The sequence below is a fragment of the Papio anubis genome, chromosome 13 (assembly GCF_008728515.1).
Source record: "Papio anubis isolate 15944 chromosome 13, Panubis1.0, whole genome shotgun sequence".
NCBI classification, from domain to species: domain Eukaryota; kingdom Metazoa; phylum Chordata; class Mammalia; order Primates; family Cercopithecidae; genus Papio; species Papio anubis.
This window is the reverse complement of record NC_044988.1, coordinates 62,572,738-62,586,547: the sequence shown is the minus strand read 5'-3', so window position 1 is coordinate 62,586,547 and position 13,810 is coordinate 62,572,738. Positions and strand designations below refer to the sequence as shown.

Below are 13,810 nucleotides of genomic sequence, written 5' to 3'. Positions count from 1 at the left end.
CAACCACAGCTATCTTCCTGACCCTGACCTTCTGGAAACCTGAACTTCCTGAGAGGACTATACCAAGGCAAAGGGAGAGGAGGTGAAGCAATCCAGACCCCCCGACACACACACAAAAAGACTGAGTCTGTGATTGCATGGGCAGGGGGGCCCACTAATACTTCCTAATGGTACCCCAGGAGTGGAAGCAGAGTGGGGGCTTAGGAAGGAAGGCTCCTGGACATTGACCTCCCAACAGGCAGAGCCCATGGGGATCACAGCATAAAATACCCAGGCCCTCTGTAAGCTGGGGAGGACGGGGTGAGGAGAGGGCCCAATCATGACCTATCTATTTGCTCCAGGGACTAGAACCCTGGGGGAGGCATTTATATTTAGTTTTGTTTTATCATTTTAACCTTCTTTTTTTTTTTTTTTTGAGACAGGGTCTCGCTCTGTTGCCCAGGATAGAGTGCAGTGGTGCAGTCATGGCTCACCACAGCCTCAACCTCCTGGGCTCAAGCAATCCTCCCACCTCAGCCTCCTGAGTAGTTGGGACTACAGGCATGTATTGGGAAAAAGGCTTATGGGGTGCCTGCATAAACTGGCCATAAAAATATGGCACAACAAGTTGTGGAAAGCCACAAAAGGCCTCTGAGGAGGAAACCCTCCTAATTGCCATCATATTCCCATGCTCAGAGCGAGACCCGCTCTCTTATCTGTAAACACTGTTCAAGAGAAAGGCACTCCTTTGAAACACTGAAATGTGGACAGACGTGCAGGCTCCTAGTTAAGTCGCTCCCACTAGCTACTCTCCAATAAGTTAAAGATACACTGAGCACAAAGGAGATTCATTTAAACCACTGTTGCTATAGATTACGCCTATGATGCATTGCCTCCCTTTCACTGTTTTGCTCTGAACATCTGCTTCTCAGATCTAAGTGATTGTACTCAATAGTGTGTTGACCAGAACTCTGAGCCTTCTGCAGCCTCCATTTTGCAGCTGGCCCCTGGGGCTCCCCACCTTTCAAATCTTAATTTGTCTCTTCTCAATCCTTTGTCGCCACCAGACTTTGGGTACCCTACAGGTGGTGTTGAGGCTGGTCCCCAACAGGTATACACCACCATGTCCGGCTAATTTTTAACTTTTCTGTAGAGATGGGGGGTCTCCCTGTGTTGCCTAGGCTGGTCTCAAACTCCTGGGCTCAAGCAATCCTCTTGCCTCAGCCTTCCAAAGTGCTGGGATTACAGGTGTGAGCCACTATGTCCAGCCACCATTTTAACCATTATTATGTGTACAGTTCTATGGCATTAAATACATTCACATTACTGCACAACCATATATTTAGCTTTTATAAAATAGACATTACTGATTTTGCACACCTTAGCATGCCTACCACTGGGCTTAGTGTCACTAGAAAAACATATATGGGGAGTGGGGCTGAGACTGTGGAGAGACAGAGGACATCCCCTACCCATGCAGGGCAGAGCAGGAGAAAGGATGGGCGGGAAGACCAGCAATGGTGCAGATGCTCCTGTGCTCAGGAGAGGGTTGGGTGGGTGCTAGGGCTGCAGAGGAGGTGGGACCACACAGTCTGTGGTTTGAAAGCCAGGCTGAGGTTCAGGAGCTTTTGCTCAGAGTCAGGGGTTCAGGGAGCTGGGGAGATCTGGTAAGCTTTGTGTGTTGGAAAGACTGGTCTGGGGGCTGTGCAGAGTAGGGCTAGGAAGGAAGAGAATATGGGACCCGTGGTGGTTGAGAAATGAGCAGGCCTAAGGAAGGTTCTTTGAATGAATGATGGGAAAGCCCTGAGAGCAGGATCTTGCTATGTCTAGGCAGGAGAGGACTAGGCCCCGGGCAGTGAGAATGGGGTTTTTAGAGCACACAGTCGCCATGTCTTGATGAGTGAGTGGTGGGGAGGGAAGGGAAAAGGAAGAGTCTCATGCAGCTCCTGTTGACTGGGAGGCAACAGGACTATTTATTGAAACAGCATGGGAGGAGGACAGGCTTTGGGCAAATTGAAACAACTGTGGCTCAGACATTCACTCACTTGCCTATAGTTATATACGAAGCAATGGACAGTTGAGTTCAGATGCAGACATGTCAAGTGTGAGACCTCTTGGGAGAGGACACTGAGTCAGCATAGCAGTTAAGAGAATGACTCTGGGGTCAGACAAAGCTAGGCTCCTGTTGACCTTGGGACAAGTTGATTAATCTCTCTCTCTTTTTTTTTTTTTTCCAGACAGTCTCTCGCTCTGTCACCCAGGCTGAAGTGCAGTGGTGCAATCTTGGCTGACTGCAACCTCCATTTCCCAGTTTGAAGCAATTCTCGTGCCTCAGCCTCCCAAGTAGCTGGGATTACAGGCATGCGCCACCACCCCTAGCTAATTTTTTGTATTTTTAGTAGAGACGAGGTTTCGTCATGTTGCCCAGGATGGTCTCAAACTCCTGAGCTCAGGCAATCCGCCCACCTCGGCCTCCCGAAGTGCTAGCATTACAGGCATAAGCCACAGCGCCCAGCCTGATTAATCTCTTTAACGCTCAGTTTCCTTAAGTGGAAAATCAGATAATAGTAACTACCTCATAGGATTGTTGTAAGGATTTTTATTTTTTACTTTATTTCATTTTTCGGACAGGGTCTCACTCTTAGCCAGGCTGGAGTGCAGTGCAATCTCGGCTCACTGCAACCTCCACCTCCTGGACTCAAGGGATCCTCCCACCTCAGCCTCTCGAGTATCTGGGACTACAAGTGTACGCCACCATGCCTGGCTAATTTTTGTATTTTTTGTACAGACGGGATTTTGCCATGTTGCCCAGGCTGATCTCAAACTCCTGGGCTCAAGTGATCTGCTCGCCTTGGCCTCCCACAGTGTTGGGATTACAGGCGTGAGCCACCACGCCCAGCCATTGTAAGGATTTAATGTATATAAAGAAACTGGCATGGTACCTGCCATGTTATAAACACTCCATGAATCTTAGTTCTTAATGATAATAGCAGCAGCCACAACAACAATGCATACCAGACTGCGACTTGGGAGTGAGGTGTGGGCATTAAAGCATCATCAGCACAAAAATGGGCACTGGCTGGGCGCAGTGGCTCACGCCTGTAGTCCCAGCACTTTGGGCGGCCGAGGCAGGCTGATAACTTGAGGTCAGAAGTTTGAGACCAGCCTGGCCAACATGGTAAAACCCTGACTCTACTAAAAATACAAAAATTAGCCAGGCGTGGTGGCGCATGCCTGTAATCCCAGCTACTAGGGAGGCTGAGGCATGAGAATTGCTTGAACCTGGGAGGCAGAGGTTGCTGCCAAGGTGGAGGTTGAGCCCAGATCGTGCCACTGCACTCCAGCCTGGGCAAGAGAGCAAGACTCCATCTCAAAAAAAAAAGAAAAGAAAAGAAAAATGGGCACAGAAGCCACAGACACAGAGGTGCTCACTTGAGTTGTGAGGAGAAGAGGGTGGGGGCTGAGAGCGCAGCACACCAAAGAAGAAGAGGAGGGGCCCAAGAGGTGAGGGAGACAACAAGCTAGAGTTGAGGTCAGCGAAGCAAATTTCAGTTCGAATCCAGGCTCTATCACCTGCTGCCATGGGGCCTTAGAAAAACCCCTTGACCACCTTGAGCCTCGGTTTTCTCATCTGTCTCATGGACCCATCTTGCATCCAGGTGAGGATTATCTATAATGAATTTAGTAAAGCCCCGACAGAGACTAGGTGTTTAATAATGAGTTGTTATTTTAGGAGAAGGAATAAATGTTCCCAGAGAGAGCAGCTTCATGGAGGACACGGGAAGACAGAGTTTCAAAACAGGGCCAACAGCTTCAAGGCTGCCAAGTAGTCAACACAGATCAGGACTAAAAGGTATTCAGTGGAAGTGACAAGGAGGTGAAAGTGGCCTTGGTGAACCAGCTTCAGGGATGGTGAGAGCGGAAGGCAGGGGCAGCAGCTGGGGAGTGATGTGAGGTGGGGAAGTGGAGCTGAGACAACAGGTGGCAGCTAGGCAGTGACACTGCGGAGTGAGTAGGTGGGCAGAGAAGCGACAGGCAGGGTTTTGAGATGGGGAAGTCAGAGCCTGTGGCAAGTTTGCCTGTCACTGGATGTCACTGCTCTGTGAACACCCTTCCCCCACCGCTGAGGACTGGCTCAAGCCTTGGGATCATTTGTTCTCCCCACAATCCCAGGCCCCTGGGTGTGCCCTGGGCCCCAACCTGGCTCATCCAGTGCTGAGGACAGGCACCTCTTCTCTTTGCCCTACTTTCCAGTGTGGCTTGGGAAAAAAGTTGAAATGGTTCACACCTTTAGCCAGGGCCTTATCTCCTGTTCCTGGCCCTTCCAGCCCAGGGGAGATGGGCAGTACTAACAAAAATAGCTATCCATCAATTACACCTTTTCTCGTGATTCCATCCCACCAGTATTTAAACATTCCATGTCAGAAACATGTAAGAAATTATTTAAAATAAAAAAAATTCCTCTGACTCCATATCTTTCTGATCTATTCTCCTTCCTCCTAATTTTCACAGTCAATCCTCTTGAAAGAATCATCTATGTTGTATTTACTTTCTTTTTTTTCTTTTTCTTTTTTTTTTTTTTTTTTGACAGAGTCTCACTCTGTCACCCAGGCTGGAGTTCAGTGGCATGATCATGGCTCACTGCAGTCACCAACTCCTAGGCTCAGGTGCTCAGGCAATCCTCCCTCATCAGCTTTCTGGGTAGCTGGGATTACAGGTGTGCACCATCACACCTGGCTAATTTTTTTTTTTTTTGCAGTCAGGTTCTTGCTATGTTACCCAGGCTGGTATCAAACTCCTAGCCTCAAGTGATCCTCCAACCTCAGCCTTCCAAAGTGCTGGGATTACAGGCATGAGCCACCGCTCCCAGCCTATATCTACTTCTTACTCACTCTGGAAACCACTAAACTCTGGCTTTCACTACATACCCCATTTCCATTTCCTACTGCCCACTGGAACTACTCCTTGTCAGGATAATCAAGAACCTCCTTATTCTTAAGTCCCACGGTCGCCTTTCTACAATAACCGCACCTGTCTTTGAAATTTTGGAGTAATGACCCCTTTCTTCCTTCTTGAACCTCTATCCTTTCTTGGCTTCCCTAAAATTATTGGTCTCCCCCAGTTTTTCTTCTACATCTCTGACATATCCTTCCTTATCTACTTTGCAGATTTATCTTTTCCCCTGCATCCATAAAAGTTAGCATGGTGGACTCCTTTATGTTATAGCTGGAAAGCATCCCCTTCTGGTGGGAACCACTCTTGTGGTTATCATGGAAGCCACAGTCTTATGACCTCCCCAACAGATGACTGGTGCAGGGAATGGCATCTGTCCAAAGCCGGGCTGATGAGAGCAAGTCCTGAGGAATTATGGAACTGAAACTGAGAAGGATAAGCTGGAGCTGGAACTGAAAAAGAGCCAACATCTTCTTGGGTACCTGGGTTATAAGCTGCAAAGTTTGATAATTGTTAGGAGCTGGGTTTATTATTATATAGACTAGAGAGGGAGGTTGAAGGATGAAGGAACAGAGGGAAGGAGGGAGAGATCGAGAGGAAGAGAGAGAAAGAGAGAGAGGGAGAGAGAGGAAGCAAGCAGAAAGGCACGTAGATGAGCAGTAGAGAGTCCTGATGACATTCAGATTGCCAGATCCATTTGTTCCCAAGTTCCAGCCATATTCTTGCACTAGGACTCTATGAAATACTATAGTTTTCTGATAAATAATCCCCCTTTTGCCTAAACTAGTTCAAGTTAGGTTTCTTTGACTTGTAACAACACAGAAATCAGGTATCAGGACCAAAGTATTCTAAACGACAGAACTTAAAGTGAGGAACTAAGTTGAGATGTGTAGAGAGGCAGTAGGAATCTCCTAAAACCAGCCTGGGAACCTGGAAGTCCTTTTTCTGTCGTAGCAAAGCAATTAGGTGAACTAGCACCTGTTGTCTCTTGTGTCTTAGCTCATATGCCGACTGAAGCTGAAGCACTTGAAAATATGGTAATAGGCTGGATGCAGTGGCTCACACCTTCTATTCCAGCACTTTGGGAGACCAAGACAGGTGGATGACTTGAGGTCAGGAGTTCCAGACCAACCTGGCCAGTATGTCGAAACCCCGTCTCTGCTAAAAATTTAAAAACTAGCCTGGCATGGTGATGGGCACCTGTAATCCCAGCTACTTCGGAGGGCTGAGGCAGGAGAATCACTTGAACCCGGAAGGCAGAGGTTGCAGTGAGCCGAGATCACCCCACTTGCACTCCAGCTTGGGTGACAAAGTGAGACTGTCTCAAAAAAAAAAAAAAAACAAAAAAAAAACCAACCAACCAAACAAACAAAAATGAAGAGAAAATACGGTAATAAAAAGTCAAGACAACAAAAATGAGTTATTCAAAATGGGTGGTCTGTGAGCAGTTAGGGGACAAGAAAGTAAGCATTTCACTTGGATAAGGAAATTTGTTTCAGCCTTGACCTCAGATTACTAGGAGTAAGATAATATGTGCCTTGCTGAATTTCAGGAGCTGGGTTATTTGCTGCTGTCTAATGTTAATACCCTGATTAGGAAACTGTGAGAGTCTAGCAATCAGGACTTACAATGGAAGATTTGGCATTGGAAAGCCCTTCTTGGTCCCCCCTTGCCAGGCAAATGTGATGGTGTCTCCCATTGTAAAGTGCATTGACTGGAATGGGCGAAGCAAGGGCATCTATTCCAGGGCAGGTGGAAGAAGAAAGGATCCCAGCCCTTCTAGTCCAGCCTATGATTTCCTATGAAGCCACAAGCCATAGTCAGAGGGACTGAAAAAGACTCCGACATAGAGCTAAAAAAGAGAAATTGCTCCAAAAGTATGCTCAGGCCCTGAATCATCTTGGTAAACCTAGAGATTCTAGAAGCATGATTCTGTAAAATTCTGGTATTGATTATGGTAGTAGAAATGTATTCATGGATGTCCTTCACCTTTCATGCAGTTTTTTTTAATATGGGAAAATTCCCATTTCAAAATCCAGCCTACTCAGTATGGAAGTCAGAACTGAAATTCACAGCATACCCTTGTTTACAGGGATGATACTTCACCCACGTGAGACTTCCATTTGGAAGTGAGAAAAATGAGTGAGGGAAACACTAAAGTTCACCAATATTTCTGGGTTTCCTCTCCTTCTGAGTACCAGGAAGACTGTACTTCCCCTGTCCCTTGATGTCAGGTATGGCTATGAGATTTGTTTTGATCAATGCAATGTGAGCAGAAGCCAGTGTATGCTTCTCCTCACTTTTTTCTCCTGCCACGGCAAACCCTGAAAGCTCATGTCAAGAAGGTCAAGAAGGCAGTATCATCACAAGATGGTGGAGACTCCAGAAGCCTGGATGTTTGAGTGGCTGCAGTGAGCAAGACTTCCCCACCCGACCTCCCACCCTGCCCCATGCTGGAACTATGGCATGAAGAAGAAATACCTTTTTTCTTGTTTTAAGTCAGTAAGATTTGAAGGTTGTTTGTAACTACTGTGTTACCTAGCTAATCCTGATTGATATAGGTAGGAAGCAGGTTAGACACAGGGCTTCGATTTCTGCTGTTGCCAGTAGTAACACAAGTGTCCAGCTTTTGGGGGGTGGTAGCGGCAACAGCAGTGGTTTCCCAGTAGTTGCAATATTGAGTTCCTGACACAGAAGGGCCATAGAGATTGTAAAATTGGCAGTCAAATTGAACTCTTGGTACTTAGTATTCGGAGTGGCAATGGCTGTGGTTTCCCCATCAGGTGTGTGGTATGATTTGGGTGTTGTTCCTAGGATCTTAGCCTCAAGTCCATTTCCCCAGCCCTCCTAACAGTTTTGAGCTAAATAATCTTTTCTAACAAATCATTTTTCTGCTTTATCCGGAATGGATTCTATTATTTGTGAAAAAGAACCCTGACTGATAAAATTACTATATTTAATAATCTCAGATTCCATTGATTATAAGAGGCAAGTTATTGTATAAACGACTAAGAAAAAAGAGGGCCCAGTGCAGTGGGTCTTGCCTTTAATACCAGCACTGTGGAGGCTGAGGCAGGTGGATCAGGAATTCCAAACCAGCCTGGCTAGCATGGTGAAACCCTGCCTTTACTAAAAAATACAAAAATTAGCCGGGCATGGTGGTGCACGCCTGTAGTCCCAGCTACTTGGGAGGCTGAGGCAGGAGAATCGCTTGAACACGGGAGGCAGAGGTTGTGATGAGCCGAGACTGTGCCACTGCACTCCAGCCTGGGCAACAGAGCGAGACTCTGTCTCAAAAAAATAAATAAATAAATAAATAAATAAATAAAAAAGAAGAAAGAGGCTAAAAAATGATTACATGCTATTAATTGTAAGACACATTCTGATTACATAGTTGTTTAAACTGGGGGAAAAAAGTGCACCTTAGAACCAATCCAACATGTTATTAGCAAATGGAATATCTCCAAATGAAATTGATAGGCAGCTGATTATGGTTTTAAAAGAATTGCATAACCTGTTGAGGGAAAAGCCCTTATCCAATCCTCCTAAGTGTAGAGCTCTGTGATTGTTCAATCCCAGGATAATCTGTAAAACACCACCAGAAGGTGTAGTGCTAATCAGTACAGTGCTGCACAGAGAAATCCTCCATAATGGCCTTCTCAAAACACTGGATAAGGGATTTCTACCTTGTGGGCAAAAACTAAGGCAGCCAGATTGGCTGACCGAGGAACTCCACAGCCAAAGGAGCAAGTCAACAGATGCCATGAGATTTGCTAATCCCATCATTTCATTATTATTCATGGCCAAAAAAATCTACAGTAGATGATGTTCTGGATTAGTGACCAATGCACAGTGCTTCCTTTTCACCCCATTTTATTCTCTATTTCTTCTATCTCTACACATCAGGACTTTTTCATAGAGGGAGTAGTTTAAAGATAGTTCAAAGGAAGTTAAAAGGTAGTGGGATTATTAGAAGCCACATTTCCTACCTCATGGAGACCTCACTAGAGCATGAAGGGACATTACCTGGAGAACCTATATCTGAAGAACAGTGAACCTATGCTATGATCTCCAGAAGCAGCAGCTGGGTGTATCACTGAATTGTTCTCCATTGTAAAGAGGCGAATTTATTGGCATTTGTATCATAGGATGATTGGATTATGTAGATGAGGGCCTTTTTGGAATCATGTAATAGGAAATAATGTGTATGTGTTGGGCAAACAAAGAGTGGACTGTATGGACACCTGCCATTTTGCTTCTTTATGATGCTCCTTCCCCTGGAAACCACCACCTCCACCTCCTCACTATCCATAGGGTTATCATGTTAATCAATTTGATCTTTGATCTTCATCCCTTGACTACCATTGATTAGTCCAGAGGTAAGCATCTAAGTTGAATCAAAATATTTCCTGAAAAATTTGCAAACAAAAAAAAAAAAAAAAAAGAAGAAGAAGGAAGGAAGGGAGGGAGGGAGGGGACGAGGAGGAGCTGGCAGGAGCAGCAGCAGCAGCCAGTCTCTTTGGATGCCTACGCAACAAACTTTAAAATTTTAGAATTGTCTGAAGTCCCGTTTTTTACCATGTGGACTAGAAGAACATTGGAAGTCAGTCTGGGGATGGGGAGGACAGGGACTTGGGGCGGACAGGGACTTGGGGCAGGGGAGGGAAATGGAGGCAGGCAGAAAGTAACAGCGTTGAGAGGTGGAGAGAGAACTCTTCTGGGTGACTTTTGATCTCTCAGTTTCAGTTGTTCCTGAGTCATCCTTGCCCTTAGGTTTCAGTATCTGATTATAAATTTATCTTTTTGCTTAAACTAATTCTCACTCTCCCTGGGTGAGCTCATCTATTTTTTCTCATTTAACTACCACTCTTTTGCTGATAACTCACAAAATATTATCTTTAGTCTGGACCTCTCTCCTGAACCTGTGTATTCAGTAAATGGCATCACAGTATTCCTAGTCAGTAACCTGGGAGTTATCCCAGACTTTTCCTTCCTGCTTACCTCTCCTATCCTCTAGGTCTTTAAGTCCCACCAACAGCAGCTCCCAAATATCCTCAATGCTCTCCTTTTCTCTCCACAACTTTTCCCCTCCATCATTTCAGTCCCTCATCATTAATCCTTGCCTTCACTCTCAAATGCTTTCAAGCCCCCATTCCACACCATAGCCCAAATCATCCTACTAATTTCTGGATATGATCACATTACTCTTCTGCTCAAAAATTCTTCAGTGGCTCCCCACTGTTTTCAGGATAAAATCTGAACTCCTGCAGCTGGGTCACAAAATTTGCTCACATTACACTCAGATGTGCAATGATTTAAGTCTCCTCTGTTTCCTATAACTAGTCTGATCTTTCTCACAATGCCCTCACCCTGCTGGGTAATGGGCAGTGGTGGGGAGCTAAAAGTAATCCACTCTGGTAAACTCTATAGGATCCAATAATTTATTTTAGACAGTCTCTAAGTACTTCGGTAGCTTTGGATGACTCACTCTTCCCTTCTTTTCAAGATAGCATTCTGGATTTATAGGGGTCTTATGTGAATTTCATGGCACTGGATTGGGGGAAGGGGCCTCTTAGTCACATGGTCCTGGGGGTTGTATCAGCTGGCATTTGCTGAGATGTGGTCGATCTGGCATAAGTTAATGAATAACAACCCTGAGAGGTAGCTAGTATTACAACCATTTTACAGATGAGGAAGCTGAGGCTAAGAGAGATTAACTTGCTCAAGATCACAAAGTTAGTAAGTGAACCAGGAATCAATACCGTCCCCATTACTGTAGGCACTTAGGTAAATGAGTCTAGGATTCCAGAGAGAAGTTAAGGCTAGACTTGGGAGCACTGGGAGACTTCATGATATAGCTTCAGGGATGTGATCCTCCAAGGAGAGCATGTAAAGCGGGATGAGAAGAAGGCCCGGATCAGAATAGATGACAATCACTGGCCTGTGAAGGTCGGGGAGGACAAGGTCTACCTCACTGCTCCTGTCCAAGCTATCTTCTTCTTAGGGGAACTTTTAGGATGGCGAGGCAGCACTTCCACCATGCCTGCACCTATTCCAGCCAGGGCGTAACCATCGCTCAGGACACTCCATTTCTGTCCCAGGCTCCCCACCAGCCTGGCAGCAAGCCTGCGACCAACACTGGGTAGGAACTCAGTAAATGTGTCCAAAGAACCTGTGTTGCCAGAGATTTTCACACTTCTTAGGGCCAGGGAACCTGGGGCCCTCTAAAGTAGGAATGCAGAGTCCACACCCAGGTGACAGAGGGAAGTGCGAGACTGCACTATAGGCGGTTCCCTAGGTGAGGAGGTTCAGTCTCCTGCCAGGTGTAGGGACGCGGGGCCTTCCTCCGATGACGGGCTTAGAGACCTCTCCCAGATACAGAGAGATGGTTTCCTCAGATGTGGAAATGCAGAGGCCTTGGCCTTTCTCGGATGTGGGGTGTACAACCCTTCTAGGTGTAGAAGGTGCAAGAAATCCCTACAAGAGGTTAGGCCTTGCCCCCTCCCCACCCCATCCCCACCCCATCCCCACCCCATCCCCTCTCCCGGGAAAGATCCAGGGCCAGCTACTCCTTCGGCCCTCCTCCCGCCCGGCGCCAGCCCGAGAGGCGGGCTGGTCTCCACCCCAGCGCACCACCAATGGTGCGGGAACCGGGGCTCGGCCCGCCAATTGAGTGGCGGCAGCGGCGCGGGGATGGCTCCGCCCCCGGGCCGCAGGCCGCCGGCCTTCAAAGAGGCGGGGCTCTTCGCTGTTTTTGCTGGCGGCCGAGCCCGGCCGAGCCCAGCCGAACGTAGCCGAGCTCAGCCGAGCCCAGCCGAACGCAGCCGAGCTCAGCCGAACCCTGCGCAGCTCCCGCCGCCGCCGCCCGAGCGCTGCCGAGCGAGCGAGCAGCCGCGGCCGCGGAGGAGGTGCGGCCCCAAGGGGAGGAGGTGCCCGCTCGCCGCAGACCGCCCGCGGCAGAGGCCGCCCCGGTCGCGCCGCGGCGGGAGCGGCCGGCGGAGGCTGCGCGGCCGAGGGGGAGGGCCGGGGGAGCGGACGTCGCCTTTGCTGGTCTCCCACCTCCCGCCGCCCCCCGCCCGCAGGCTCCCGAGCCTTAGTCGGCGCCGAGCATCCCGCTGCCCCGGACCCTCCCGCGGGCGCGCACCAGGCTCAACTCAGGTAAGAAGGGCCTCCTGCCACAGGCACGGGGGCCAAGAACATGCGACCCGAAGATGGAGATAAAGAGACAGAGACACACTGCCGCGGAGAGAGACGAACACAAAGACAGAGACACGGGAACCACCAAAAAGACCCCACGGAGACGGGGAGAGGGATACGTCCATGGGAACAGTAGGGGATACAGCCTGGAAGAGAGAGACGGAGAGACACAGAGACTGATGTAGAGATACACAGAGACACACTGGTAGAGAAACGAGACAGAGGAGACACACTCAGAGATGGGGACACACGGAGAGGCAGCCACACACACAGAGGTGGGTGTGCAGAGGCACAGGCACACATCCAACGGAGGGACAGTGAGACCTCAGACACACACACCTGACCCAGAGAGAGCCCCACATAGAGGCACAGAGCCTGCACATGCCTGCCAGGGCCTCCACAAAGTTCCCTCTGTGCAAGCTGGCGCCTCTGGAGGTCTCCTGGTCGGGCTGGCTGGAGTCCTGGGAGAGAGGAGGCGCCCAGGCCACACCAGAGCTGCTTACAACCCCCATCCTCTTGGGCGGGGGGCTGCCTGGATCCCACCCACCAACAGAGGGCTTTTGAGGGCTGCAAGCTTGTTGGGTAGGGCCAGGGCATGCCCACCAGGTCTAAGGAGAATGAGATGACGGCTGCCTACTTCAGCTTCTCCACGCTGGCTACACACTCATTCAGGTGCCCAGAACCAGGCCTGCGGATGGGGGTGCTGGCTCTGTGGGGTATTTAAGCCTGTTGGGACCCAAGGTCTTTCACCAGGGAGGCCAGAAATGTGGGAGGGAGGCTGTCTTCCCTACCTCTCTCCTCCTAGGCCTCACCCCACTCTCCCTCCTCACTACCCTCTCCTTTACTCTGTACCCCCAACAGGCTCAGGACTGCCGGTAGACATCTCCACTGCCCAGGAATCACTGAACGTGCAGACAGCACAGCCTCCTCGGAAGGCCGGCCATACCAGAGTCCTGCCTCGGCATGGGCCTCGCCATCGAGGCAGCTCCACTGTCTGTGCTGGTCTGAGGGTGCTGCCCGTCATGGGGGCAGCCATCTCCCAGGGGGCCCTCATCGCCATCGTCTGCAACGGTCTCGTAGGCTTCTTGCTGCTGCTGCTCTGGGTCATCCTCTGCTGGGCCTGCCATTCTCGCTCTGCTGACGTTGACTCTCTCTCTGAATCAAGTCCCAACTCCAGCCCTGGCCCCTGTCCTGAGAAGGCCCCACCACCCCAGAAGCCCAGCCATGAAGGCAGCTACCTGCTGCAGCCCTGAAGGCCCCTGGCCTATCCTGGAGCCCAGGACCTAAGTCCACCTCACCTAGAGCCTGGAATTAGGATCCCAGAGTTCAGCCAGCCTGGGGTCCAGAACTCAAGAGTCTGCCTGCTTGGAGCTGGACCCAGTGGCCTAGAGTCTAGCAAGCCTGGCTCCAATAGGAGCTCAGTGGCCCTAAGGAGATGGGCCTGGGGTGGAGGCTTATGAGTTGGTGCTAGAGCCAGGGCCATCTGGACTATGCTCCATTCCAAGGGCCAAGGGTCAGGGGCTGGGTCCACTCTTTCCCTAGGCTGAGCACCTCTAGGCCCTGTAGGTTGGGGAAGCAAACTGGAACCCATGGCAATAATAGGAGGGTGTCCAGGCTGGGCCCCTCCCCTGGTCCTCCCACTGTTTGCTGGATAATAAATGGAACTATGGCTCTACCCTGA

At 49.3% G+C, this 13,810-nt stretch overlaps 1 protein-coding gene across 1 annotated transcript; it reads left to right on the top strand.

Annotated features, from left to right (window-relative positions):
* Positions 1-11,799: 11,799 nt before the first annotated feature.
* ENHO (energy homeostasis associated) lies at positions 11,800-13,805 on the top strand. Its single transcript, XM_003911580.5, has 2 exons — positions 11,800-12,090; positions 12,991-13,805. The coding sequence occupies exon 2, from the start codon at positions 13,152-13,154 to the stop codon at positions 13,380-13,382; it is 231 nt and encodes a 76-aa protein (XP_003911629.1). The 5' UTR covers positions 11,800-12,090; positions 12,991-13,151; the 3' UTR covers positions 13,383-13,805.
* The last annotated feature ends 5 nt before the right edge of the window (positions 13,806-13,810 follow it).